We start from the raw sequence: 26268 nt of genomic DNA, 5'->3' as shown, positions 1-26268 counted from the left end.
AAGATACACAATGACTGACTTTCATCAGAAGCACACTTAGCCCACATTGTATTGGCTCACCTGGCAGGATTATAGACCACAGGGGACCAAGGTTTGAGTTCAGCTCTGATAATGTGCAGGATGCATATAGAGCAAGTTGGTCATATCACCCCACTAGGTGCTGAAGAATGTTGTGATTTATGCCACTTTTTGCAGGACTAGTGCTAACCCCATTCTGCTGATGAAATCCCAGTTTTGGTAACTAATTTATTACAGGTTTCAGAATAGCAGCCATGTTAGCCTGTATTCACAAAAAGAAAAGGAGTACTTGTGGCACCTTAGAGACTAACAAATTTATTTGAGCATAAGCTTTCGTGATAGCTCACGAAAGCTTATGCTCAAATAAATTTGTTAGTCTCTAAGGTGCCACAAGTACTCCTTTTCTTTTAATTTATTATAGTTTCTATGGGACATGGTAAGCTTCACTTCCTCACTGTGTGATGTTAAATAGGAACTACATTTCTGTGTCAGGTAACGTGTTTCCTATATATTTAGGGATAAATTCTGCCAGTGCATATGCAAATATATAAGAACACAAGCCTCAATGGGTGCCATGTATGGATACAGATGGAACCCTATAACACTATGTTAAAGTGTGGTAGCAACTGTGTACTGCTGTTGTGGTGCAATACAGACCACAGAGGTTTAGTCTGAGGGAAAACAGATGACTGATCCAAAATTAGGTATTCTTACAGAAAGGAAAACAAAAAGTGTCCTGCAGGGAGCTGAGCTGGCCGTATTTGTCTGTACCATGATCATATGCTTATCATTATGGGCACATGGGACCCAAATCTCTTGCGTCAGCCTAGAGCCCCCAACCAGGGCTGCCGGCCACTGCCGCAGGCTACCGGAGTGCCGCATGGGCGAGTGGCACGGTCCCAGCACCGGAGTGCTGGGAGGGCAAGAGGCATGGCTCCAGCCTCCCCAGCCCCCGAGTGCCGGGTGGGCAGGTGGTACGGCTCCATCCCTGGAGCTCCAGAAGGGTGGTTGGCCTGGCCCCAGCCCCAGAGTCCTTGGAGGGTGGGTGGGGTGGTCCCAGCCCCTGAGTGCTGGGCAGCATGTCATGGCCCCAGACCCAGATTGCCAGGTGGCGCAGCACCAGTCCTGGAGTGCCCGGAGGGAGGGTGGCACACGTGGCCCCAGTGTAAGCCCCAGCCCAAGCCGGTGCCCCTGCACAAGGGAACTAGGAAGAGTGGGCCAGAACAGGAAGCAGGAGGGAGTCTGGGGGCAAAGCATGGGCAGGGCCATGCCTAGCCATTTGGGAAGGCCCAGCCTTCCCCAACCTATGATACCCGCTGCCCATGCCTGTGATCAAGGAAACTGAAGCTCTCCTGGCGACACCATCTGCGCAGCCAGTCATTCACCTCCAAGATCCATCTGAAGAGAACACCACCCACACCCCCTGCTCCTTCCCCATTACTCCTGGAGCCGGAGAGCCCTGTAGTCACTTCTGATCTGCTCAGGGTCATACCTCGCAGTATTGTTAGTGCCAACAGGGATGAGTATCATGGGGTAGTAGTCAGAGGGCCGGATGATCCTCAACCATCCCTCTGTAACCTTTCAGATCCGGGCTGTCAAGGTTCCTTCCCCACTCTGAACTCTAGGGTACAGATGTGGGGACCTGCATGAAAACCTCCTAAGCTTACTTTTACCAGCTTAGGTTAAAACTTCCCCAAGGTACAAACTATTTTACTCTTTGCCCTTGGACTTCCACTGCCACCACCAAACTTTATCTGGGTTCCTGAGAAAACGTTGTTTGGAAACCTCTTTCCCCACAAAATCCTCCCAACCCTTGCACTCCACTTCCTGAGGAAGGTTTGGTAAAAATCCTCACCAATTTGCGTAGGTGACCACAGACCCAAACCATTGGATCTTAAGAACAATGAAAAAGCATTCAGTTTTCTTACAAGAAGACTTTTAATAGAAGTAAAAAAGAATCACCTCTGTAAAATCAGGATGGTAAATACCTTACAGGGTAATTAGATTCAAAACATAGAGAATCCCTCTAGGTAAAGCCTTAAGTTACAAAAAAGACACACAGACAGGAATATTCATTCTATTCAGCACAGCTATTTTCTCAGCCATTTCAAGAAATCATAATCTAACACATACCTAGCTAGATTACTTACTAAGTTCTAAGACTCCATTCCTGTTCTGTCCCCGGCAAAAGCATCACACAGACAGATGCAGACCCCTTGTTTTTCTCCCTCCTCCCAGCTTTTGAAAGTATCTTGTCTCCTCATTGGTCATTTTGGTCAGGTGCCAGCGAGGTTACCTTTAGCTTCTTAACCCTTTACAGGTGAAAGGATTTTTCCTTTGGCCAGAAGGGATTTTAAAGGTGATTACTCTTCCCTTTATATTTATGACATGGGCCCATACCTCCCAGGACACCATGTCAGGCTGACAGATGGGTGCCTCTGTCCCCTGATGACCAATAGTGGGGGGCTCTCTGTTTGACTTCTGCATTGCCCCTGCCTCTGTAGCTGATTCTGGGAAGATGGTGACCTGGAAGATGGCCCTGGCTGCGAGTGCCCAGCATTCCCTCAGGGGCAGAGTCTATGGGCTGTGGGCCCCTAGGGGCTAGCAGTGGGGTCTGATTGAAGAGCCCTGGTTCTTTATTTATTATTCTATTAACCTTTGCCTATTTGTTGATCCCTGGCACTATTCTGTTTCATTGTGTTGTGGGGGGGGGGGTGACTTGATAGACATTCTGTCCCCAGCCTCATGTCACACACTCTGTGCTCCAGGGCAGGGGTGGGCTCTGTGGGGCAAACACAGACACCGGGCTGGGGGGACGAGAGGGGAATCACACACAAGCCTAACACTGATGCTGAGGGAATTCCCGCGCCGCCCCCGTGGGTCCTTCTCCGCACTTGATTAGTGGAACTGAGGGCAAACTAAGGGCAGAGGCTTCACTCCTCCATTGCGCATGGCTAGCACGGCTCGCTTGTAGAGGGCTCCGTTTGAGTTCTGCGTTGCTTCTGTAGCCGCTTCCGGGAAAATGGCGGCCTGGAGAGCGGCTCTGGCTGTGGCTGCCCGGCGTTCCCTGAGGGGCAGCGTCTCCGGGCTGCGGGCCCCCGGGAGCCAGCAGCGGCGTCCGGGTCTGTGGGCTGTAGCTGCCACCCTGCTTGGAGGAGGCTCGTTGGCAGCGGGTTACAGCGGCTGGTGCGGACGGCCAGCGCCCGGCGGGTTCCTGACGGTGCTGGCTCAGGTACGTGACCAGCTTCCTAGGGGCAGGGCTGTTACCCGCCATAACTGCCGTGCCCACCGCGCTCGCGCCCTGGGCAGGGGCTGTTACCCGCTCTAACCCCCACCGCCATACACACATGCACGCACACAGACGTGGGAGCTCAGGGCAGGGGCTGTTGCCTGCTATTACCTTCCCACACATACAGTAGCCTAGGCTAGGGGCTCTTACCCGCTATAAACTACCCCCGTCGCCGCCGCGCCCCCTCCCCCCCGATACACAGACACCATTCGCTGGGGCAGGGGGCACTGGGCTGGGGTTGTTGCCTGCTATAACACCCCATCCTCCCACACACACACACACCTGGTAGCCCAGTGCAGGGCCATTACCTACTATAGCTCCCCGCTGCCCCCACCCCAACTCGGTAGCCTAAGCTAAACTCCTCTTCTTCTCAGTATCCCACAAAGCCCACTGACCACAGCATATGCAGATTGACACTATGATCCAGTGCAGTACAGTTTATGTCAGGAAAGCCTGGCAGGTGAAGAAAGGTGCATAGACAGTAATTACACAATATCTGACCCAAAGAAGAGTAAGTGACAGTGGAAGCTGGTGACATCTCTGCTTAGGTACGTGCAGTATGAAATCATCTGATAGCAAACCATAATGATCATACTTTATCTGTCCCAAAACTATAGATAGAGCCCTCCTGGAAGAGCCTCCATTGCTTAGTTCATCTGAGGTCAAGCAGGTGAGGTAATGCATGTATCTGGTCCCCTTGACATCAGGCAGCTACCAGGATCAACAATATTTTACTTAAGACAATCCTGGTCTTATTTAAATTAATGAGTTGTGCCATTGTCTTCAATGGAAGCAGGATTTCCCTCTTAGTGTTGAGTGCCTTTCCCCATTCACTGTAAACCATAATCACACAATAATGTAGATAACCTAGTTGCAGTTGACACGAGTATGCATTCAGTTAGTCAGCTTTGCCTGTAATTGTTCATTTACAAAGTTTGTTGTCTGCTACACAATCTAAAGTAGTCACTTCAGCTGGCATTTGTGCATTTAAGGATGAGTATTTCACAAACAGAATGTTTTTGTGTCTTGTGTTCTGTCTGAATTGCATGGCTCACCACCAAGTAAAAATATTTTCCAAGTGAGTCTATGTATTACTTGTGTTTGTGTTATGAATATTAGAATGTACTTGCCTATTAAGCATCAGTATGCAGATAAAGGATTACTGTCAGGAATACAGTGAGGTGGCAAAGTTTGCAGGGGATACAAAATTACTCAAGATAGTTAAGTCCAAAGCTGACTGCAAAGAGTTACAAAGGGATCTCACAAAACTGGGTTGATAAGTGCAAAGTAATGCACATTGGAAAACATAATCCCAACTATACGTACAAAATGATGGGGTCCACATTAGTTATCACGCAAAAAGGAGATCTTCATGTCATCGTGGATAATTCCCTGAAAACATCTGCTCAGTGTGCAGCAGCAGTCAAAGCTAACAGAAAGGTAGGAACCATTAGGAGAGAGATGATAAAACAAAATATAACATCACTGTATAAATCAATGGTACACCCACAACTTGAACACTGCAGGCAGTTCTGGTTGTTCCCATCTCCAAAAAGATATATTAGAGTTGGAAAAAGTACAGAGAAGGGCAACAACAATGATCAGAGATATGGAACAGCTTCCGACTGAGGAGAGAGATTAAAATTAAAAAGACTGTTCATTTTAGAAAAGAGATGGAGAAAGTGAATAAAGACATGTTACTTATTCTTTCACGTAACACACAAACCAGGGGTCACCCAATGAAATTAATAGGCAGCAGATTTTAAACAAACAAAACGAAGTACCTCTTCGTACAACACTCATTCAACCTGTAGAACTCATTGTCAGGGGATGTTATGAAAGCCAAAAGTACTGGGTCAGACCTGGGTTCAGAAAAGAATTAGATAAGTTCATGGAGGATAACTTATCTAATTTAATGGTATTAGCCAAGATGGTGAGGAATGCAACCCTATGTTCTGGTTGTCCCTAAACCTCGGACTGAAGGTGGGACTGGATGACTGGGGATGGATCATTTGATAATTGCCCTGTTCTGGTCATTCCCTCTGAATCATTCAGCCCTGGCCACTGTTAAGACTGGATACTGGGCTCAGTGAGCCATTGGTCTGACCCAGTATTGTTGCTATGTTAATAGATTTTTAAAAAACAAAACAAAAACCTCTCTGGAGAACTTCAAAACATTATTATCCATACTAACGTCCTTTTCCGTTTGGGAGTGAAGTCTTTCTCTGTTTTTCTTAGGAGATTAAATTAATACGTGGCTTGTTGGATACATGGACATGCTTGTATTGCTGTCCTTTGGTCAGTTCTCATGAGTGGATTGGGTATAGGGAAATATACAAGAATTCTGATCATGGAAGTACTCCCAGAGCAAAAATTTGTATTTACCTTGCATTCTAACAAATACTGAACATATCGAAGAGTGTAGGACAGGCACTTGCATAAAACTTCTAATCCTTGGTTTATTCTTGAGTCACAAAATAGAGAGGCTAGGATTTTGTCAGTGTTGCAGTCCTTATTGTGGAGAAATGACACTTTTCTAAGATCAGCAGAGCCGTTTTCAAAAAAGTGTGGTATTTTTATGATGAGTTAAATCTTAGTCCTGTCCTTAGTCCTTTAAAGTGCCCAATTAATAACAACTTTGATTTGCTAAATATAGGACCCTGTCATAGCAATAATACTGTGGGGCACCCAGCATTCAGGCCCATTAACATGCTTCTGGGAATAGTTTTAATTTGCTCTGAAGAACCAACATATTGAAAAACATAGTATTTTTGTTCACAAAGTGTAGTCTCTTATTTCACAACAGTTGAATGCTACATTTAAAATATGAAAATATCAGATTACAGTTTTAAGGATTACAAAAAATCTTGTCAAGGGAAATTTGCAGAAATAAGTATTTATGTATAATTAAAATGATTTTGTGTAACCTTAATCAGGTGCCAAAATCACATGAATGAATTGGAAGTAGTCTCACGATATGACAGTTGTGAGCCCCAATATTTTTAAAAAAAAATAACTACGAAGGAAAAGCATCTGAGGCTGTGTTGAATTAACATAGTTCTGGTGGTGATAGACCATGGAATAGCTCCCATATAGTATTTGGCTAGCTAGGTGGTAGTACTCTTTGACCCTCTAGGTGGAACCTAGTATTTCTAGGGACCGTTTGTTGTGGAAAAGTGGAATCATTGAATAGTAGCAGATCCCAGTAATTTAATTTTTGTTTTCCATTTTCAGCAATAAAATTAGCTGAAATTCCATGCCACTTAGAGGCAAAGGTTCTGCATCCAACTTTTAGTGACTCTTGCCCTGAAATGTCTCAAGTGCTGACCATACAAACTGTGATACTGAGGCCAAGAATGGAAAATGAAAAGAAAAATAAGAGAATAAAAGAAAAATGGGATTATGAAGTCCTAAACTGAAAGGAGGTGGGGGATGGAGTAGTAGAGCCAGCATGGCATGCTCCTTGCAGAGCAGTCTGTATTAGATACTGCTGGTAAAGCTCTAGTAAATGTAAATCTAAAATATTCATAAGCAAATTGCTCTGTAAGACTATTAAGTTGCTTATGCAGCTATGTTAGTGGTATGGGGAATTGTTCTGTGAGGAGCATGTTTATGTTTGAGATTTTTTTTTCTTAGACACAGATAACTGATCACTTCACTGGTTCATTGTCCTGTTGAACATAAAGGCTACCAACCCACCTTTTATTTGTCTCACAATGTAACTCTTTGATTATGAATGTCCTAAGTATTTTTTCATTGTGTAGTATGATGGGGCTGATACAGAGAGACTAGTTCTGTAAAAGAAAATATTGATAGTTCTATGCAAGTATTCATAAACATTAAATTAGCAGAAATTCAGCTACCTTATGGTGATACAAAAGTACATTATTGAAATGTAAACTAGGAATTTTGAAATGTTTTGTAACTCTGTGTCCACCACCAAGTTGTAAATGGTCTAAAACCTCACATTTATTGTTTAGAATTTTGAATCTATTGCCATGCCAACATTTCCCACATTTCTCCACATTCTTCTCCTTCCCCCCACCCTCCCCTTTCACCCATGCAACCAGTATAGTTGTTGCATGTGAATTAACTGGTGAAGAATGATGATGATTGTTTGAGGTGTATCTGACGTCAAAGCGGCACTGTTTACGAATGACCTGCACTATTAATCTGACCCTGAGTGTAATTGTAACAGTTAGATACAATAACCGTTAATAACTTTGCTTAATTATCACATAATGCCCTGATCTTGCAAAAACTTAGTGTATGCTTAATGTATGCACTATGAAGAGTTCCACTGATGTGGCTATTCATGTCTTCGTAGGATCAGGGCCTAATTTTTTCAAATATTACTTGCTCCAGAGCAGTAATGATAAGATGTGTGCATATAAAACTGTTTTTAACCACTGGCAAATGACTTTATGACAAACAATATGTGCATCAAAGTTAGTTCTGAAAAAATCATTCTATACTTTTAAAAAAGAGTGTATTACTTCTACTATGACAGGTTTCAGAGTAGCAGCTGTGTTAGTCTGTATCCGTAAAAAGAAAAGGAGGACTTGTGGCACCTTAGAGACTAACAAATTTATTAGAGCATAAGCTTTCGTGAGCTACAGCTCACTTCTATATTTTCCTCTCTCTTTCCCCATTTCCTCAAATCTGTTCTTTCATTATTTATTGAACTGAATATAAAAATATCTCTGGCACTGATCTGCTGCTGAAGTCTTAACTGAACTTTCCTGTTAAGTGACTTGTGCAATGGCCCTAATACTGTTAACATTTATATATGTGCTTACATTTACTAATGGTCAGTGTCCCATTGATTTTTAATGGGGCTACTACTCATAGTGCATAAAGTTAAGCATGCCTGTAAGACTGTGCAGGCTGAGGATAAATGAATGAATCAATTTTTTCTTCCTATAAGAAGCATAGTTAACCTGTTTCATTTTCTAGCATCTTACTTTCCTTTATTATGTGTTAATCCATTTTTTATTTCTTCTTACAGTGTGGTCTGTGTAGTTATAGAGGCTTTTTTCTTGTTTCTTTGGTATCTTAATTTTTTCTACTTTAGGATGTGGTAGTCTGGTGTTTGTTCATACAGTGTAATTTTCTTTGTTTTGTCACTCTCTCATTGTGGACTAGAGACAAAAGTTCATGACCAGATTTAGGTTTGGTCTACACTACAGAGTTAGGTCGACGTAAAGCAGCTTATGTCTACCTAATTATGTCAGTGTATACACTACAGCCTTGTTCCCGCCAATGTCAGTGCCCTGTTACACCAACATAATAACTCCACTTCCACTAGAGGCTTAGGGCTAATGTCGGTGTAGTTAGGATGACCCAGTGTCTGTGTAGACACAGTGCTATTTACATCAGCTGTTAGCTGTCATTCAATTTCACAGCTCCATTCTGAAGCTGTGAAATTGACAAGAAAGCTGGGCTGTCAATGGGGTGGGTGGGGAGCTCCAGCTAGAGCCCGTCTGTCCCCACCCCCTCGGGTCCCCTCCCCCAGCTGGGATGCATTTGTCCTGCTGGGAGCCTGGCTTCCTAACCTCCCCCACCCCTGGGTTCTTGGCTCCCCGCCACATCTGGGTTTTTGGTGGGGAGCACCTGGAGTCTGGGCGGGGAGCCTGGAACCTCGGTGCAGTTGCCAGGCTCCCTGTGGAGAGTGGTGAGCCCAAGGCGCAACCTGGCTGGGATCAGGGAGTCAGGTGGGTGCAGCCCAGCTGGGAGGTAGGGAGCCCTGTGGCTGCCCGGAGGCTCCTGGCACCCTGCCAGAGCTCACAGTCAGGAGCTGAGAGCTCGGGGGCAACCGGGTTCCTGGCAGAAGAGAGTTGAGAGCCCAGGGGCTGTTGGGCTCCCAGTGACCAGGAGCCAAAAGCATGGCGGGCAGCCAGGATGTGCACAACCAAAAGATGTAGGGTAGTGAACTACTGCAGTAATTATTGTGGGGGTTATAAGTCTACCTAACATAGGTTGACTTATGTTTCTAGTGTAGACATTGCCTTAATGTAAGATTGCCATGGATGTAATTTTTCTGGTCATGAAAGCTCTAGATAAGCAGTGGAGAATGTAAGAAATTATCTTTATTAATTTTTTTTGGCCTATTCTTGTTTAGAATTTTTTTGTTTTTTTTATGCTCCTAATCAACATAACTATTCTGGCAAAACTTTAAGCATAGACTAAGCAGTAGTGATGGCTTATATTTGTTTTTCCATAGTACTGTAATTCAAATAAGAGTGAAATAATATATGGTTGAGAAGCTTGATAAGAGATTTGTCTATGCAGCATCTATTATTTTTATATTTACAGATCATTTGCAGTCTACTGTATTAACATACCATTAAATTCTTACTCTCACTGAAACTCTTAGGCTTAAGTGTCTGTCTTAACATTAATCAGTTCTGCAGTTTTAAACTCCATTTTCTGGGCATATAAGCCCACTACTTGACTTTTAAATATTTGATCCTGCTTAACTGAGGTAAAGCAGAACATAAAGCTTTTGACTGGATGCAACTTTTGTCTCATCTTTATACTATCTGTTATAGCATTGTATTGCAATTGTTGCTATTTGCTTTATGACTTTCTGTTGTTTGTTCAGCATCAGCAGTGTGCTATGTTCTTTTCAGATAAGAGAAGACAAAGGTTCCTACCCTGAAGAGCTTACACTAAGTGCACATGGTAATTATAGACCATAATGAAGAATTTAATACTAGACTATACTGATCTCCTAACAGTCAATCAAGCAATCTATCCAGTGCCATTCTCTTGCATCACTGTCTTATACTTTTGAAGTCCTCTTTTTTTCTTCATATGAATAAAATGTACATCTTCCCAACCCTAAAACAAAAAAATTGGTAGCTTATTTTTACATTTCTTAGAGAAAAGATGTTTAAAAACATTATTCTTTCTTGTGTCCTACAGATTCACATTGAATGCTTCATGTTTTAATTGAAAATGCACTGTGTGAGAGCCTCACCCTCATTCCAGACCCTTTATGCTGTCTGAAAGGGCTAGAGCAGTGTAAAGAGACCCTTAATGGCCACAGGAGGATTCTCCTGGTGCAGGCACTGCAGAATATTGTCATAAAGCTGCCTTCTGAGGCTCCCTTTGCAAGCCTTGGGGCTGCAGAGATTCCTGAAAGTGCTGCTGCCCCTAAGGGAGATCTACACTGCTGCAATTGACGCAGATGGGGTCGATTTAGCTGGTCTAGTGAAGACCCACAAAATCGATGGCAGAGCACTCTCTTGTCGACCCCGGTACTCCACCTCTCCAAGAAGAGTAAAGGAAGTCAACTGGAGAGTGTCTCCCATCAACACAGCACAGTGAAGACACCGGGATAAGTCAACCTAAGCTACGTCAACTGCAGCTACTCCAGTAGTGTAACTTAGGTCGACTTACCCTAGTAGTGAAGACAAGCCCTGCGGTATCCACAGGAAGGCTGTCATAACTTAGGCAGGCTTCTAGTTATGTGAAGAGCCCGAGAGTGTCCAGGTTCAGGAAGATGCAAAGGTGACTTAAAGCCTCCTAAGCAACCCTTTTGCCCTGGGCTGCGGGTTCTATACTATGCCTCTGAGAGGCATAGCACAGAATCTTAAGCATTATGTATGTGCCATACACTACTGACATACCTTCCTATGCCAACATTATTAGTGTTTTTTTTAGTACAACATTTCCTCTGAATCTGATATCTAACTCTTAAAATCATTTTATAGGTTGAATTAATTTGTGCCAATATTTCACATTTAGGACCCAAATGTGTGGTCCTCATTCAAGTGAAATTCCCATTTAAACCAATGTGGGTTTTGCCTGAGTAAGGCCTACTGGGACGGTTCTTTTTAAATGTTTTTCACCTTGTTTGGCCTCTGCAGTATCTGTAAGAGAGCTGGATGAATAATTGATTTTTCTGGTCAGACAGCCCACCAAAAAATCAGTAAAAATATTAGGTTCAATTCTGAAAATATTCAGAATTTATCAGCAAATTGGAAAATTCCATCTCAGGTTTCATTTCATTCATTTTGAAAGGGCCAGCTTCAGAAACTGCGTATTTATAACTTTTCAGCCCAGTGGTTAGGACTCTTGCCTGTAATGATGGGAGTTTAAATCATCACTGTAGGGCAGGAACTTGAATTCAGATCTCCCAGATGGGCATCCTGGCCACCAATTTATAAACTCTTTTGGGGTGGGTTGCTCTCAGTCTCTCCTTTTGAAGGTTTTCCACTTTAAGTACTCATTGGAGCAGGGATGTGAATTCAGGTCTCCTTCCTGCCAGGTGAATGCTGTAGCCACCACACTATAGGCTATTCCAGTGGCTCTCAACCTTTCCAGACTACTGTACCCCTTTCAAGAGTCTGATTTGTCTTGTATACCCCCCAAGTTTCACCTCACTTAAAAACTACTTGCTTACAAAATCAGACATAAAAATACAAAAAGTGTCACAGCCACTGAAAAATTGCTTACTTCCTCATTTTTACCATACAATTATAAAATCAACTGGAATATAAATCTTATACTTGCATTTCAGTATAGAGCAATATAAACAAGTCATTTTCTGTATGAAATTTTAGTTTGTACTGACTTCGCTAGTGCTTTTTATGTACCATGTTGTAAAACTAGGCAAATATCTAGATGAGTTGATGTACCCCCTGGAAGATCTCTGCATACCCTCGGGGGTACACATACCCCTGATTGAGAACCACTGGGCTATTCTGCTCTCAGTCTCTTCTGTTGAAGCTGTTCTACTTTGGTCCAAAGAATATTTAAGTATTTATACAAAGAGAGGGAGAGAGAATGACTCTATACACTGAATCAGGCACAGACAAGATTTGAATCCACATCTCATACCTCTCAGGTGAGAGCCTAAATCAGCAGACTACAGAGCTTGATGGTTAGTTTCTCTCCCCCTCCTCACCCAAAAAAGGTGAGTACCCTGAATTCGAGCCCTTGCTCCAATGAAGATTTAAGTAGTTATACAAAATGGAGCTACTTCAATAGGAGAGATTGAGAGCAGGCCACCCCAGAATACCATATAGCCTGATGCATAGAATGCTTACCTGGGAGGGGAGGGAATATGAGTTCAAGTCCCTGCAGCAGAATGTGGATTCAAACCTGGGTCTCCCACATCCCAGGCATGGCTAAAAGTTACAAAATATCCATAACACAGTTTTCTAAATGCACCACCATATTCATACCTGACACACCATTGTAATAATCTTTGTACAAATGGCTTGTAAGGAAAACTGATAGTTTGCTGGTCAATAATAACACGGTGAGATGTATGTAGCAACGTTATATGTAAAGTAATAACATAAGCTGAAATCATGACTGGGCTGTGTTTAACAGACAAGTCTGGGAAGCGGGTAAATCTGTTTCTCAAAGACAAAGGACAAGCTGATGCCTCTTGTTAGGTGTCATCAAAGTTGATGGGCAATTACTTGTTAAGTGGCCATTCTTAGGCAGGAAGTGGGGCAGGGAAAAACAGATCTGCATCTTAGCAAACAGCATGAAACCTTTCACTACCAGATGTCTTGTCTCCATCCTCACAGCAGGAATTAATTTTATCTAGGGGTAAATTTCAGGAAGATGCATTTCAAAGTAAGAGGCAAAAACACCTCAGGTTATTTCTCCCTATCCATCATGTACACATGCACACCTGAGGACTTTGGGAGCCAATCCTGACCTGAGAATTTGGTCGCCAATGTTACTGGGAACATATGATAAGGGACTTCACCTTGAACCAAGTCGAGTTTAAGTTTTAGTTTGAGGAAACATATGATCTTTATTTCTCTTGTAACAATTTATTTTAATGACTATACTTGTACTCACTTAAAACCAATCTCCATATAGTTAAATAAATTTGTTTTATTCTTTTATCAAAACTAATTCAGTGTGGATAATTCCATTTAGGGTAGAAAACTATTGCACATTGATCCCCTTAGAGTGGCAATGGACATAATATATCTGGACTGTCCAGCAGAGGGCTGGACAATGCAGAACACACGTTTTGGGGAAAAAATTGGGACTGGGAGTGTGTTGGGGTCACCCTGCAAATGGTAACCCAGACTGGTGGAAGCCAAAGTATGACTGATGTGTGGCTGATAGGCCTCAGCTTTCCACAGACACTCCGGGTGTTACCTGCTTGTTGTTAGTGAGTGGCCATCTGGGAGCTACAACAGCAAATCATTGTGAGGCACCCAAGTTTGCGGGCTGGTGTGACACAGGGCCACACTTTTCTGGATTGTACCCCAGAATGTCATACCCTGGAAATCTTTTTCCTAGCTGAAACAAGTCTGGTTACATTCATTAAGAGTTTCAGGGCCTACACTTTCCAGCAAATGAATTATTTTTCTGAAAAACTTCACTGAGCTCTAGTGAGAGCTGTATTTTGGATGCTGTCAGTGCCTTTGTTTCAGAAACTACCAAGAAAAAAATCTGAAACTGATTGATTGGTTATTGAGTACAAATATTTGTAAAACAATTTTTATTTAAATCAGTTGAAGTACTTCCTTTTTTAAAGGAAAAAAATCTTCTGTGGGATACTGATTATTCTAGCTTCCATCACATCTTGGGCCAGCTTGTGCTCTCAGATCTGCTCATGAAGCTTTCAAGCCAGATTTCTCCCATAGCACACTTCTTAGTTCCTTTTTATTATGGAAAATTGGTTTGATGGAACCAGAAGCAGAGAAGTAAGAGGCAAAAACTTTGTGAGAGTATAAGGTATTTTAGCCCCCGGTCCTGCAAACACACATGCATGTAAATAACCATGCATGTGACCAGTCCCATTGCGTTTGATGGAACTACTCGTGCACAAAGTTAGTCATATACTTAAATCTTTGCAGGATCCTGCACTTAATCTGTAATTTAAATAAAAATGTTGGATTACATGGTAATATGTTTTGTTTTATGGTTTTCTTATCTGTTTTAAAGCATGGTTCCAACTGAGAAAAAAAATTGCAGTTAAGATGGTGTTTTTGCAGTTAAGATGGTGATTGATAGATAAATATAGAATCCTGGATAAAATTGCATAAGGATTTGTAGCGATGTGTGGAATTGCCTGTAGGAATCTGCTACTAAAATAAAACCAGGAAGAAAATGTAGAAGCTAATCTGAGCAAGCACAAAAATCTTCTAGCATATTAGCCCTTGATCATAAAAAAGAAAATCACTCATTGCTTTTGGGGTTGTTTTATCAAAAATTATGAAACTATTTTTGTGCGCCATAACTGTTGAAATGCAATTTGCATTAATTTAAAATTAAATGGTTTATCGGTCTTGTTAAAAGAAACAATTCAAATTTTTTCTTGTAATAGAAACACTTCAACTGAAAATATAATTTTTGTATTTGTATAATTATTGTAATTGATTGAGATGTCTAGACCATTCTGATGACAAAAAAGGCACCTTTTTAATCAGAATGGTCTAGACATCTCAATCAATTACAATGACATTTAAAATATGCTTTAAACTTAATGTAGAAATGTAAAATTAATATTTAAATAGGCTTCTGAAGCTTAGTTTGAATATTTTTAATCTATATCAAGCACACTACTGGAGAGAGCTTTTAGGTAGGCCTCAGATGTGCCTCCAAATTGGGTTTGATTTGTACAGAAATCTGATCACTTGGCCAGATCAGTGGTACTAGGTCTCATTAGTAAAACAAGACAAGGTGAAGACACTTACAATCACCATAACTGTCATGGAATGGTGGCCCTTTAAGCTTCATTCTATCACCTTGTCCCTTTTCCAGAAATGTCTTCTGTCCATCTCATCCCCAGAATTTGTTCCTTTCTGGCATATGAAATATAGTATGTTTTATTTAGTGGATACTGAAGTGCAGTGCATGGAATCAGATGGTTTCTCCTTTCACAAAATTTGATTTGTAGTATATCTGGTTTTAGCAGAACTGGCATGAGGTATGTGAATCCTTGTGGAATGCCAAAATTGGGGCCCTCACATCATTCACAAGGTGATGAATTTAAACCTTCTTTCTACTGAAGAATTTGAGAGACTTGGGAAGTACAGTGGGCCCATGTTGCCAAACATCTTTATAGCAATTCACAATGCTGAAGGCTCTTAGTTGACATACAGTATGTTGCAGAAACTAATCATTTCTTGTCCGTATGTGGTATTACCCTTCTGGAGTATATTAACTGCTACATTTATTGCTCATTGCAGAATTTAATGTAATATATAGTGCAAATCATCTTAGATCACGACAAGGCAATTCACACACACGAAATCCTAGACACACACGAAATAAGTACTTCTATTTTCTTAACAAATTGTTATTGGAATACATCGTTTTGGGAAAACATGTCATAGTAATCTGAAAGTATACATGGTTTATAAGTGTCCAAGTTTTAAAAAAAAAAATATCCCCAGTTTAGAGAGTCCTATCTGTGTGGTGACAGAAGACAAAAAGCGTATTGTTTGTACATGTCAACAAAGTCAGTGATTAATTGCAGGTAATCAGTAACATTAAATCAATTAATATTTTGCTTTATAAGGAAGGAATTGAAGGATTACAATATACATGGGAGATACATTAGCTAGTTATGTATAGTCTATGTGTTACAGGTGTCGGTCGGTCCTCCGAGCCCCTAGGGGCGATGGAGAGCAATGGTCTCCGTGGTCGGACTCACCTTCCGGGCATTGGGGAATTAGCGGGAAGGTGTGCAAGCCGGAGTCAGTAGCGCGCACCCCTCAGGCCGGGGAGCGCCGGGGTAAGGGAACGCAGGACCACCCAACTCCACCGCGTTCCAGCCCAGGGCCCTGACAGTGGCGGGAGGCGAAGGTCCCACCGCTGGGTCAGTTCGCGCCCGCTGACCAAACACACCCACCCCACGGTGTAGTTCGGCCCCTGGGCTACTTCCTACCCAGTCTCTCAGGCGGGTCGCTCCGGTCCCTCCATCTCCTCCGGGTATTCCGCTGCGGGCAGCTCCGGTCCCTCCATCTCGTCCGAGTATTCCGCTGCGGGCCACTCACTCTCCCCCTCGGTATCGGACTCACGCTGGCCCGGGCTGCAGTCAGGCCCCTCCAGGTCCTCTGGGTATTCAGCGGCCGGCAGCCCTGGTTGCCGCAGGCCTTCCCCCCGGTCAGGCTCCTCCTTGCCCAGGGCTTCGCCTGGGTCAGCAGCAGGATCGCGAGGGAGCAGCCTGTGTCTCCCTCCCTCCCTGGTGCTCTCTTCACTGGGCAGAGGGCCCCGCCCTTTGTACTTCCTGTCCCACCCTTCCCCTTCCGGGGATTGGCGGAAGCTTGGCCTGGCCCCGCCCACTCAGGCTCAGAGGATGGCTCTTTACCCTCTGGTTTGGAGGGGAGCCACCCTGGCTCCCTACACTATGACTATATCTGATGCAAACTGTAATGAAAGCCATGCATGTGCCTTGTAATTAAATCTGCTTGCTGTATGAATATATTTCTTATTGAATTTCTTTCCTGTACATTTAAGGGTCAAATGATGGACATATTTCAGTTTAAATGTACAGAACAAAAAAAATAAAAAATAAAAAGCAGTTAAACTTCTTGACACTGCTATGGCATATTACTCTGCAGTGGATGAGTTTCAATTAATAGCACACAATCTAGGACAACACTATGATCCTTAATGTGTAAAGTAGCTCCTCTAGCTTTTTTTCTTTGATGGTGTCAATAAATATAAATGTGCACTTTAATTTAAAAAAAAAAAAAAAAAAAAAGGACTGAAGAGCTGAATAGACAAACTCATTCTAGGAGAGCTCTGTTTAAAGACAGTTCAGTCTTTCTAAAAGTGTTCCTTTTGTGCAATCCAACCAAAGAGAGTAACCCTAGCTACCTCTTGTTTAATTCAGTGTGTTTTGGAAATACTGTATGTATCAGATATCCCCCTAAGCAATCTAAATCAATAACTTGGATATTAAATATATCACAAACATCATACTCTGCATTAGTGACATACAGACATTGTCATGCTGTGTGCCCATAATAGAACATAGTATTGTAGCTATGGAATCCGTAGGACCATGATGTAGTCATTAATTATAGACTTGGATATTACTTATGGATGTGCATTTGTTTCACAACTTTAAATACATGGTATCCATTTCAGCTTATTGAGTGAATAGATATTTATAGCCTGAAGTTTTGGCTTTGAAAATATTTACATTTTACTCCCCTTTCTGTGTATTTAGAGGTTTTTTTATACAGTTGTTTTCATTGATATTAAAACAGCATGATGTCAAATCTAATAATAAGGGTTGGAATTAAAATGTAACTCTTTTTTAGTGTGATCTGTCACCTTCTGCTCGCAACTTTCACTGTTGCTGTGTGACCTGGGTATTAAAAGAAAAATTCAGCTAAGCATTCTCTGTAGACAGACTGATCCATGTGGACAAATTGGTGAACTGAGGACTAATTCACAGATGTGGAGCTTTATTTTTGATGGGTTTTTTAGTTTTTTCCTAACTAATTCTCTTCATTCCAACAAATATTTTAGAACGTGCTTTTTGGCTCCACATTTTAATGGACAGACAGATGAGCTAATTACCAGACAGAATTCTTCCTATGTCAGACTTACAGAAGAGAGATTTCTCTGACATCTAGGCAAACTGTTTTCCACCACCTGTTTCTAGGACATGAGATGGGAATGGGAAAATTCATGCAACTACAATATTCGCTCTGGCAGGAAACCCAAAGACTCACTGAGGAAGTGCTAGGCCAGTGGTATGCGGGCCGCAGGTTTTCCACCCCTGTGCTAGGCCATTCCTCAAGAGAACAAACCAGGAAAGAAATTTTCCCAAAGGAAGCAGCATGGCAAAAGATATGCAAAAGTTGCCCCCTGACTTCTTATGTAGTCTAGGATTAATATTACCCATTGTTAGTTCCACCAACCACAATGAATCAATCTGCCCTAAAAGATATCAAAGTCTGAAGCTGGAAACTGTCATTGTTTTTCATCCTTCATTAAGTTTCCCAGTTTAATTCTTAAACGTTTGCCAATTGGATCCCAATTTCATTCCACTCTGATTTTTCTGCCTTTAGTTATTCATTGTGTTCCTCTTCTTCCTTGTCGCTTTAGACTAATACACCCAAGGGAGAAGTGAAAGGGACAAGTTTTGTAGAGATCAGGCACAGCAGAAGATTGTATGATGTAGCCGTGATGGGACATAGAATGGATTTTCATCTTGAACAGTCCCTTTCAAGTCCTCTTCCTTTGGCAAGAGTCAATGTGGGAGGATTTATGTTTCTTAAATCCCTCAAAATTCCATCTTCCAATCTCATTCATGGTTGGCCTTGTGCTGTACTTCCTTTTACCTCAGATCTATAAACTTTGTGCAAAACTTTACTGTCTTCGGCACATTGGACATCATCTCACAATTGTAGTCATCTCATTCTCAAGTGAAGCAAGACTGCAGCTTGCTGGAATTGTCTAAACTTAGTGTCTGCGCTTTGGAACAAAATCTGACCAATGGATTTTAAGACTACAATGTAACATTAGACACTGAAAACTGTTTCATTTCCTCTCAGCTGTTTTTGACGGCCATGTTTCTGCTCCATATAAGAGTGGTTATCACTACTATGTTGAACACTCATATCTTAGTTGTCACACAAATCTGCTGACCCAAACAGAGGCCTTTGAAGACTCTGAAATGCCACTGATGCAAGACCTATCTGATGTGTGACTTCTTTGGATATAGAACCTCCTACTTTCAGTCTAATACCCAGATAGATGAAACTATTGCCCATTCAGTGTCATTGCCATCTAAATGTAGCATTGGCAGGTCATTAGTTTCCATTCAGATTATGGGAGAGTGGAAAAAGAGGTGCAGTGCAGAATGGATGCATTGGAAGGTTAGAGTTGAGTCAGTGAAGAGAGAAGGAAAAGCAATAGAGGAAAAGTGTCTTGAACGAGAATGGAGAACAGGAGTTACACAGATATGCTGTCTGATGAAAACTAACTTAGAAATAGTATGTAGTATCTATCAAAAATGTTGAAAAGTGAACACTTTTATTAATGCCAAAATTCAAAGGTCTCTTTTACAGTCCAGACTATTTGGCTATTTTATTTATTTATTTTATTTTTCTAAAACTTTTAAAGAATTGTAAACACAAACACTAACTCTTTAAAGCCATAATTGAGATGGGGATTGGTGGACAGCTGGAGCATATCTGTTGTAACAGTTCTCTTCAGTTTTGCTTTTGGGACTACCATATAACGATCCATATTTTTCATCTGCTCTGAATTTTTGGGGTCAGAGAGCAGAATCCAGATAAGTGGGGATGGTGGTTCTTATTGTTGCATATCACAGTCACTGCAGAGCTCCAACTTGGTTGCAGGGACCCTTGACAGTGTCTTGCTCAGTAGCACAGATCCTGAAAAATAAAATGCTTTTCCATACCCATGTACAGTAAAGAAGGCATTGAACAGTAGTGTCAGGAAGGACTCCATATATAGCTGTCTGTATAACACCTTGTACACTTTTGGTGCCAAATAACATGCACTAAACTTCTTAATTTAGCTGATGAGATGTTTGAAGGTAACTGATTCCAAGTAGCAGGCCTAGTAAGGCGTATAATGTTTTTTTGGCAAAGACCAGGAAATAATAAGAGCAGGCATTGTGAACTCCAAGAAAATGAGTCAGTATCCACGATGTTAGCTTATGCATTTTAAAATGATGTTCAGGCTGGAACTTCCAATAGCAGTTGAAATGCCATTATGAAAGTTAATCTAAGGTAAAAGCTTTAACTTTCATGGTGTGGTTGGGTGGAGAGAGCAAGAAGAATTGTTTCCAAACAATGTAAGGTTGTTATACAGTTGAGAAGAATTGTTGGAAGAGCAGTTCTGCTTTCAGGGCTGTCATACAGCCCTGGTAGAGCTCCCCCAGCTGGACATTCACTAGGCTGCTGTGTTTATTTCCCTACAGGCTAGATCCATGTGTTCTTAAGCTTCTCTGGGTCTGAGTAGGCTTTAGCATTGACTGTCTTTGGCCTCTCTGGCACATTTCTTGGGCACAGATGCTTTGCTTTTTATCCCTTTACAGAAATGGGACCCCCACGGCACAGCTGTGCTGGGTCCCCAGGACCTGTTCTGACTCTCCAGACTCCACAGTCACTTAAGTACACCCTGTCCCAGAGTTCTAACCTTGTGAGCACTCTAGGTTTACAGTTCATCTCCTCCGGGACATGTAACAGTGAAAACAAACACAATATACACTTCATAATGGTCCCAAAAATCAAATCCAGTTCACTTTAGCTAGCAAAAGAAATATACAGATCTAGATAAAATAAATGCCTCTGCCAGTGTGTGCATTTCCCTGCCTCTGTTTCCTCACTATTCTGGAGCATTCTTTGGGCTTAGATCAGACTCTAAGGAGTCCAGGACACCTCCTCCTGAACATCACTTCTCTGTACCATCGAGTCTTTCTTTTGCAGCCAGTTTCCTTTGACCTTGGCTGTTACCACAGTCAGAAACGGTCTCCTCTGCTATGAAAGCATGCCTCTTTGTTCCTCTTGTGAGCCTTTTCTCACAGTTCCTCTGTGTTTGTAAATCCTAGGAATGATTCCTGGTATCTCCATTCTGCTTCTGGACTCCAGTGCGCTGCAGAGAGGTTGGAGAAAACTGATTTCGGTAGGCCTCAACTATCCTATTGTCCTGAGGTGCTCTCAGTTGAATGGGAGCCATCCAAGTTTAACAAACTTCTGTTGTCCATGATCTGGGAGATAAGTGTGACAGCAGATAATGGATTCCACGTACACAGAGGCATTTAATAATACAGCAATTGTAGAAGATCAACCAGAATTCATAAGTTGTGCATAGACAGAGTCTCTAAATTATCAGAAGGGCCAAATGTCCATTTTTATCCTTTGACTTTCTACTGTCGTCACTTGGGTCTTGCCTACACAAGTAAATTTTGTGCACGTTTTCAACACTGATCACATCAACACTGATCGCAGCTATACCAGTTTTAAAAAAGGTGTAAGTACTAATATAGATTAGAAAAAACATGATTCAGACAAGTATGAATTCAAATCTGGTAGAAATATGTTCTGAAAATACTTTTTTGTGAATACACATTAATTTAATTTTTAAAATAGTGTAGCTGCAAGCGCAGCGCAAAATGTGTCCAACATTTTCTAGTGTAGACCAGGCCTTGGAATTGGAGAGAAGTCTTCAATACTTGGATGGATTTCTACAGAAATCATTCTGGTAGGCCTGGGATGTTGATGTGCAGATCAAAATCAAATGAATAATGGAAATAGAACCACTTAAGTAATGCACAAATTTAATTTGTGCACACTTGGGTTAACTGTACAATGTGCAGGTACTATCCTTATGCCTTGATTTGAATTCACTTGAAATAGCAACTTCCCTAAAATCCCACAATCCTATTTGGCTGTGCAAGCTGCTTTTTTTTTCTATTTAAAAGATTTAATTAAATCTGACAACTTTTATTTAAATCGGGTGTTCAGTAACCAGTGTTTCCCAAGCTCCTCGGCAAAACTTTAAAATGACTATTGAAGCGTACAATTTTGTAGAAACAATTGACAAATAGTCTGTGGGGTGTCAAATGTCTGGCTTTTGTTTCACAACTTCGTGGTTATCATTCTGCACATCTGTCACTATTTTTTTTCCCTTTCCAACTGGAATACCTGTGCCTTTTTTCACAGGGATCTCTAGTTGAGCAGTCCTGCAAATAAAAATCTAATACTTTTCCTCTAGCCACCTATTAATCCAAAACGTTGCTCGAAAGGGGTACTAAAGAAGAAAAAACTTTTTTTAAAAAATGGAGTGTTTATTTCTGGCAGTCATGATTTGACTTGGAGAATAAAAATGGCAAAAAATTAAACTCTTCTGTTTATCTTTCAGAAAACCTTATTTTAAAATGCTGTACATTTTTGGTTCATTTGCACTTTTGTGGACAATAAACAATGTATACAATTACTTTTGCTAAAATTTGTTTTTTCTACTTTTTTCCTTTTTTTCCGGATATGCCTGTTGTATGGAATGTTCCTACTTAGAACTCCCAGAAGAATATTGTAGGAAATTGCTAACATACTTTTTTTTCCTAGCTGCTATTAAATTTGGAAAACTGACAGTGCTTTAATGCCCAATAAGTGTTGTATTATTTTTCTTCTTTAATCTAGAGATTCTTCTTCTTCCTCTTTTGGCCCAAATGGTTCAAAAATTGAGAATGTAAAAGGATTTCCGTGCACCAAAAGTGATGCATAAATTATACTTAGGCCAGGACTACACTAAAAATTTAAGTTGACTCAGCTACGTCGCTAAGGGTGTGAAAAATCCATACTCCTGAGCAGCTTAGTTAAGTCAACCAACCCCTGGTGTAGACCATGCTAGGTCAATGGAAGAATTCTTCCATCAACCTAGTTACTGCCTCTCAGGGAGGTGGATTAACTACAGCAATGGGAAGACCCCTGCCGTCGCTGTAGTGTGTCTACGCTGAAGCATTACAGTGGTGCAGCATTTCTAGTGAAGAATATAGCCTTACGTACAGTCATGCAGCTATGGAAATATGTCTTGTTGGTGTTGAGGGGTGGAGTGAAGGTTGATATGAACACGCCTGTGAAAAATTGCTCTAGTTTCGCCATGCCATCTGTTCACTGTTTATGTATTCTCTCATTGCACCTTATACCTACAGGAGAGATCCCTAAACATGTTGCTCAATGAAATGTTTTTCATAGTTGACCAGATTTATTGGACACATATACATAAGTGGTATGTAAAATGTTTTAACGGGCAATTTTACATAAAAATACGAAGAACACATCTGTGCATTGTAAGATATAAGTCAAGTTGCCAGATATCTTGATCAACACTCTTCGAATAACACTTTTATTTCATCACTGAGAACTTTCACTTCACATCATATATTCGTTCTCTACAATCATGCTATAGACATGTATGTTAATAAATTTATTTTGATCAAATATGTCTCATAAAATCAGTACATAGACTTCATAAAAATTTGCTTAAAAGTATTATGCTGCTACTCATTGAAATTAGGGTGCCAGATGTCTGGTTTTCAACCAGAAAGTCCAGTCGAAAAGGGGACCTGACGGTGTCTGATCAAATCTACTGACCGGACACCCAAAGTCCAGTTACTGCAGGTGGAGAGGCGCCGAGTCATCACCTGCGCCAGCCCCTAGTCAACCAGGGCCACCTCCTACTTGCAACTGGCGGCTGTAGCTCCCAGCCCCAGCTCTGCAGACGAGTCCCTCCCGACCTACACAGGGAGAGGGGGAAGAGGGGGAAAAGCAGCATGTGATGGAGGGAGGGGAAAGGAGGAGTGAATGGGGGGTGGGACCTCAGTGGGAAGGGGCAGGGCAGGAAGTCGGCCTTGGGGGAAGAGGCGGGGCAGGGGTGAGGCTTGGGGGGAATGGGTAGGGCGCGGTCTTCAGGGAGAAGGGTGTAGATTCCAGCACTCCTGCTGGAGTGTCCGGTTTTTAAATATTTCAAAGTTGGCAACCATAATTGAAGTGCATGTCACACAGAGCATGGTCCCCATTGTCTTCCTGTCTCATCATCAGGCTTTGTCTGTGCTGTGATATGTCCACCCTAGGGCTGGTGATTTCATATGTCACATCTGTTCAGAGCTGATGGATGCCTCTTCCATTTAATTTAAAATTGGTATGAAATTTAAGACTTGTCCATGGAACTCATTTCAGTATAATCCGCCTTGCTCCATTAGTGAACTCTGAATAGACTAATGAAACGAGTCACTGAGATTAATTATGATATGTTCAACTAGAAGTGGATTTGGAGGACTTCTTATATCTGCCTCTTTTGGAGTGTTTCCTTGTATACAGATGGCATGTAAATCTCTGAAACACATTTTTGCAAAAGGCAGAATACAAGCTGATTTTTTTTGAGGAGACAGCAGATAATATGGCCAGTGTCAGGTGCCTTTTTATAAATTAAAGGAATAAATTCACATTTTCAGATATCTGGTGGTTGGATATGAAGGAACTTAGATTGTAAATACTTCGGGCAAGGATCTTGTCCTGCATCATGTTGTTTAATCTAATTGTGCACAATCTGTTTCCCCTTATCAGTTTTGAATTTGAATTAAACCTTTCAGTTTTGATTGCTCTTTTATAGTGGCATTATGAGAGATGATGTATAGATCTACTGTTCTGTGCCACTCGTTATTTTGTATATTTTTATCATTTACCCATGTACGCATCGCTGCTCTAAGATTACATAAGCTCAGTCTTTCTTCATAGAAGTTTGTCCATTCTCTTTACACTATCTGAACCGCCTCTATTTCTGCTATATCCTTTTTGAGATAAATTAACCAAAACTGAGCACAGTATTCCAGGAGAGGGCATGTTAATTTATAGAATGTCAAGATCTAGATTCCAAAGACTTTTTAGAATTGCAGAATTTATGAGGCCTTGTCTAAAGTATGTTGAGTTAATAGAGGGTATGTATATGCAGTGATAAAAGATCTGTGGTGTGGCCAGGCTGGCTGAGTCAGCTGACTCCGGCTCAGGCTGTGGGGCTAAAAATTGCCTTGTAGACATTTGGGCTCAGGCTGGAGCCCAAGCTCTGGGACTTTCCACCTCCGCAAGGTCCCAGAACTCATGCTTCAGCCCGAGCCCGAATGTCTACACAGAGATTTTTCAATACTGGAGCCTGAGCCGTGCGAGCCCAAGTCAGCTGACGCAGGCCAGCCATGGGTTTTTATTCCTCCCTGTATAGACAAACTCAGTCATTTTCAGAAAATACTCAAAAAATTTTTCAAGTATGGCCTCATGTATTGTCCATTAATTAGTGAAATAAAATCAAAATCCATAAAATATGCCTACCATTCTAATTAAAAGTAAATAACTGTCATGTCTGGGCATGTTACCTACCATATAGCTCATCTATAACTGATAAAATCAAAGTTTTGACGAACAGGTAATAAGTAGGATCACAAGACTTCATAAACGGCGGTAGTACCAATACCAAGCATTCAAAAATAATGAGTCAGGCCCCAAAATATCATGAGGTTTTTAACTTGCCTTCTGGTTTTTGAACTTATAGGGTTCACAACTATTCAAGCTTTTGACTGCAACCATGGGATCTAGAATTTTCTTTTAATGAAAGCTGAGATGCTCGTGTTATCTCATGACTCCAGTTAGCTGGGCTTTAAAAAAACAACAAAAAAACCCCTCACTAAACAATACTAAGCTCGTGATAAAATTGTGAGAGTTAGCAACATTGAAATTTGCATATGAATAATACCATTTTTATTTGAATGATGCACATAACCTGGGATTTTGATGTTGCATAGGGATTTTGTGTTGCACAGTTGTTCACAAGCCATGAAGTGGAAGACCTTTTGTGTTGCTACTACAGAGTATAGCCCTGATATAGACCTACAGATGAGAGAAATGTATTCCAACAGTTAGAAATGCAAAACTGGACAATTTTACCACAATAGAGAACAAGGTTGTGGCAATGGAAAGTAAGCATGATGCTGTAGAAACCAGTCTTTCTCATTTTCAAAGGTTTTATTACTAATAGGTCATCCATTTCATGGCCCAGCTCCCACTCCAAAATGCAGGATTGTTCTATTTAGTATATTTTCTTGTTTTTATCTAGTTAAAACTGAAATGATACTTGCTGCCTTCTGTACTGCCCCTTATAAATGGAAGAGTCCTCCACTACTTGTGTGCCAGTCAACTATTCATACCGTTCAAATGCCTCATTAAATTACACTATAGTACTTCTCTGAAGCATTTCAATGATGAATCCCAAAATATAGATTTTTAAATAAAAATAAAGTATTAGATCTAAAAAATAAATTGACAAGGAACATAGAAAACAAAGCAACTTGAATGATCTCCTTAGAGGGAAACTGCTCCCACAAGAGCAGTAGATACGCACATTTTTGTTCTGTCCATCACCATAGTTGCTAGATGTACCTCCTTCTAACTCTCTTCATCTGTTACAATATCATGGTGGATGAGTATGTATTG

The 26268-nt window shown here is 41.4% G+C and overlaps 1 protein-coding gene across 6 annotated transcripts in view; it reads left to right on the top strand.

Moving 5' to 3' along the window:
- The first annotated feature begins 2946 nt into the window (after positions 1-2946).
- Positions 2947-26268, top strand: part of MICU2 (mitochondrial calcium uptake 2) — a 253633-nt gene continuing 230311 nt past the window's right edge. Inside the window, exons 1-3 of one of the 6 annotated variants that reach the window (XM_043530681.1) lie at positions 3008-3250; positions 9940-9991; positions 20838-20911. In XM_043530681.1, the coding sequence (XP_043386616.1) occupies positions 3041-3250; positions 9940-9991; positions 20838-20911 (336 nt within the window). In that variant the 5' untranslated portion in view covers positions 3008-3040. Of the gene's footprint in view, positions 3251-9939; positions 9992-20837; positions 20912-26268 lie in introns of those variants that run through there. The other 5 variants (XM_037891043.2, XM_007059116.4, XM_043530686.1 and 2 more) reach the window with 5 other exon arrangements.

The sequence above is a fragment of the Chelonia mydas genome, chromosome 1 (genome assembly GCF_015237465.2).
Source record: "Chelonia mydas isolate rCheMyd1 chromosome 1, rCheMyd1.pri.v2, whole genome shotgun sequence".
Classification (NCBI taxonomy): Eukaryota; Metazoa; Chordata; order Testudines; family Cheloniidae; genus Chelonia; species Chelonia mydas.
This window is presented reverse-complemented; position numbering and strand designations above follow the sequence as displayed.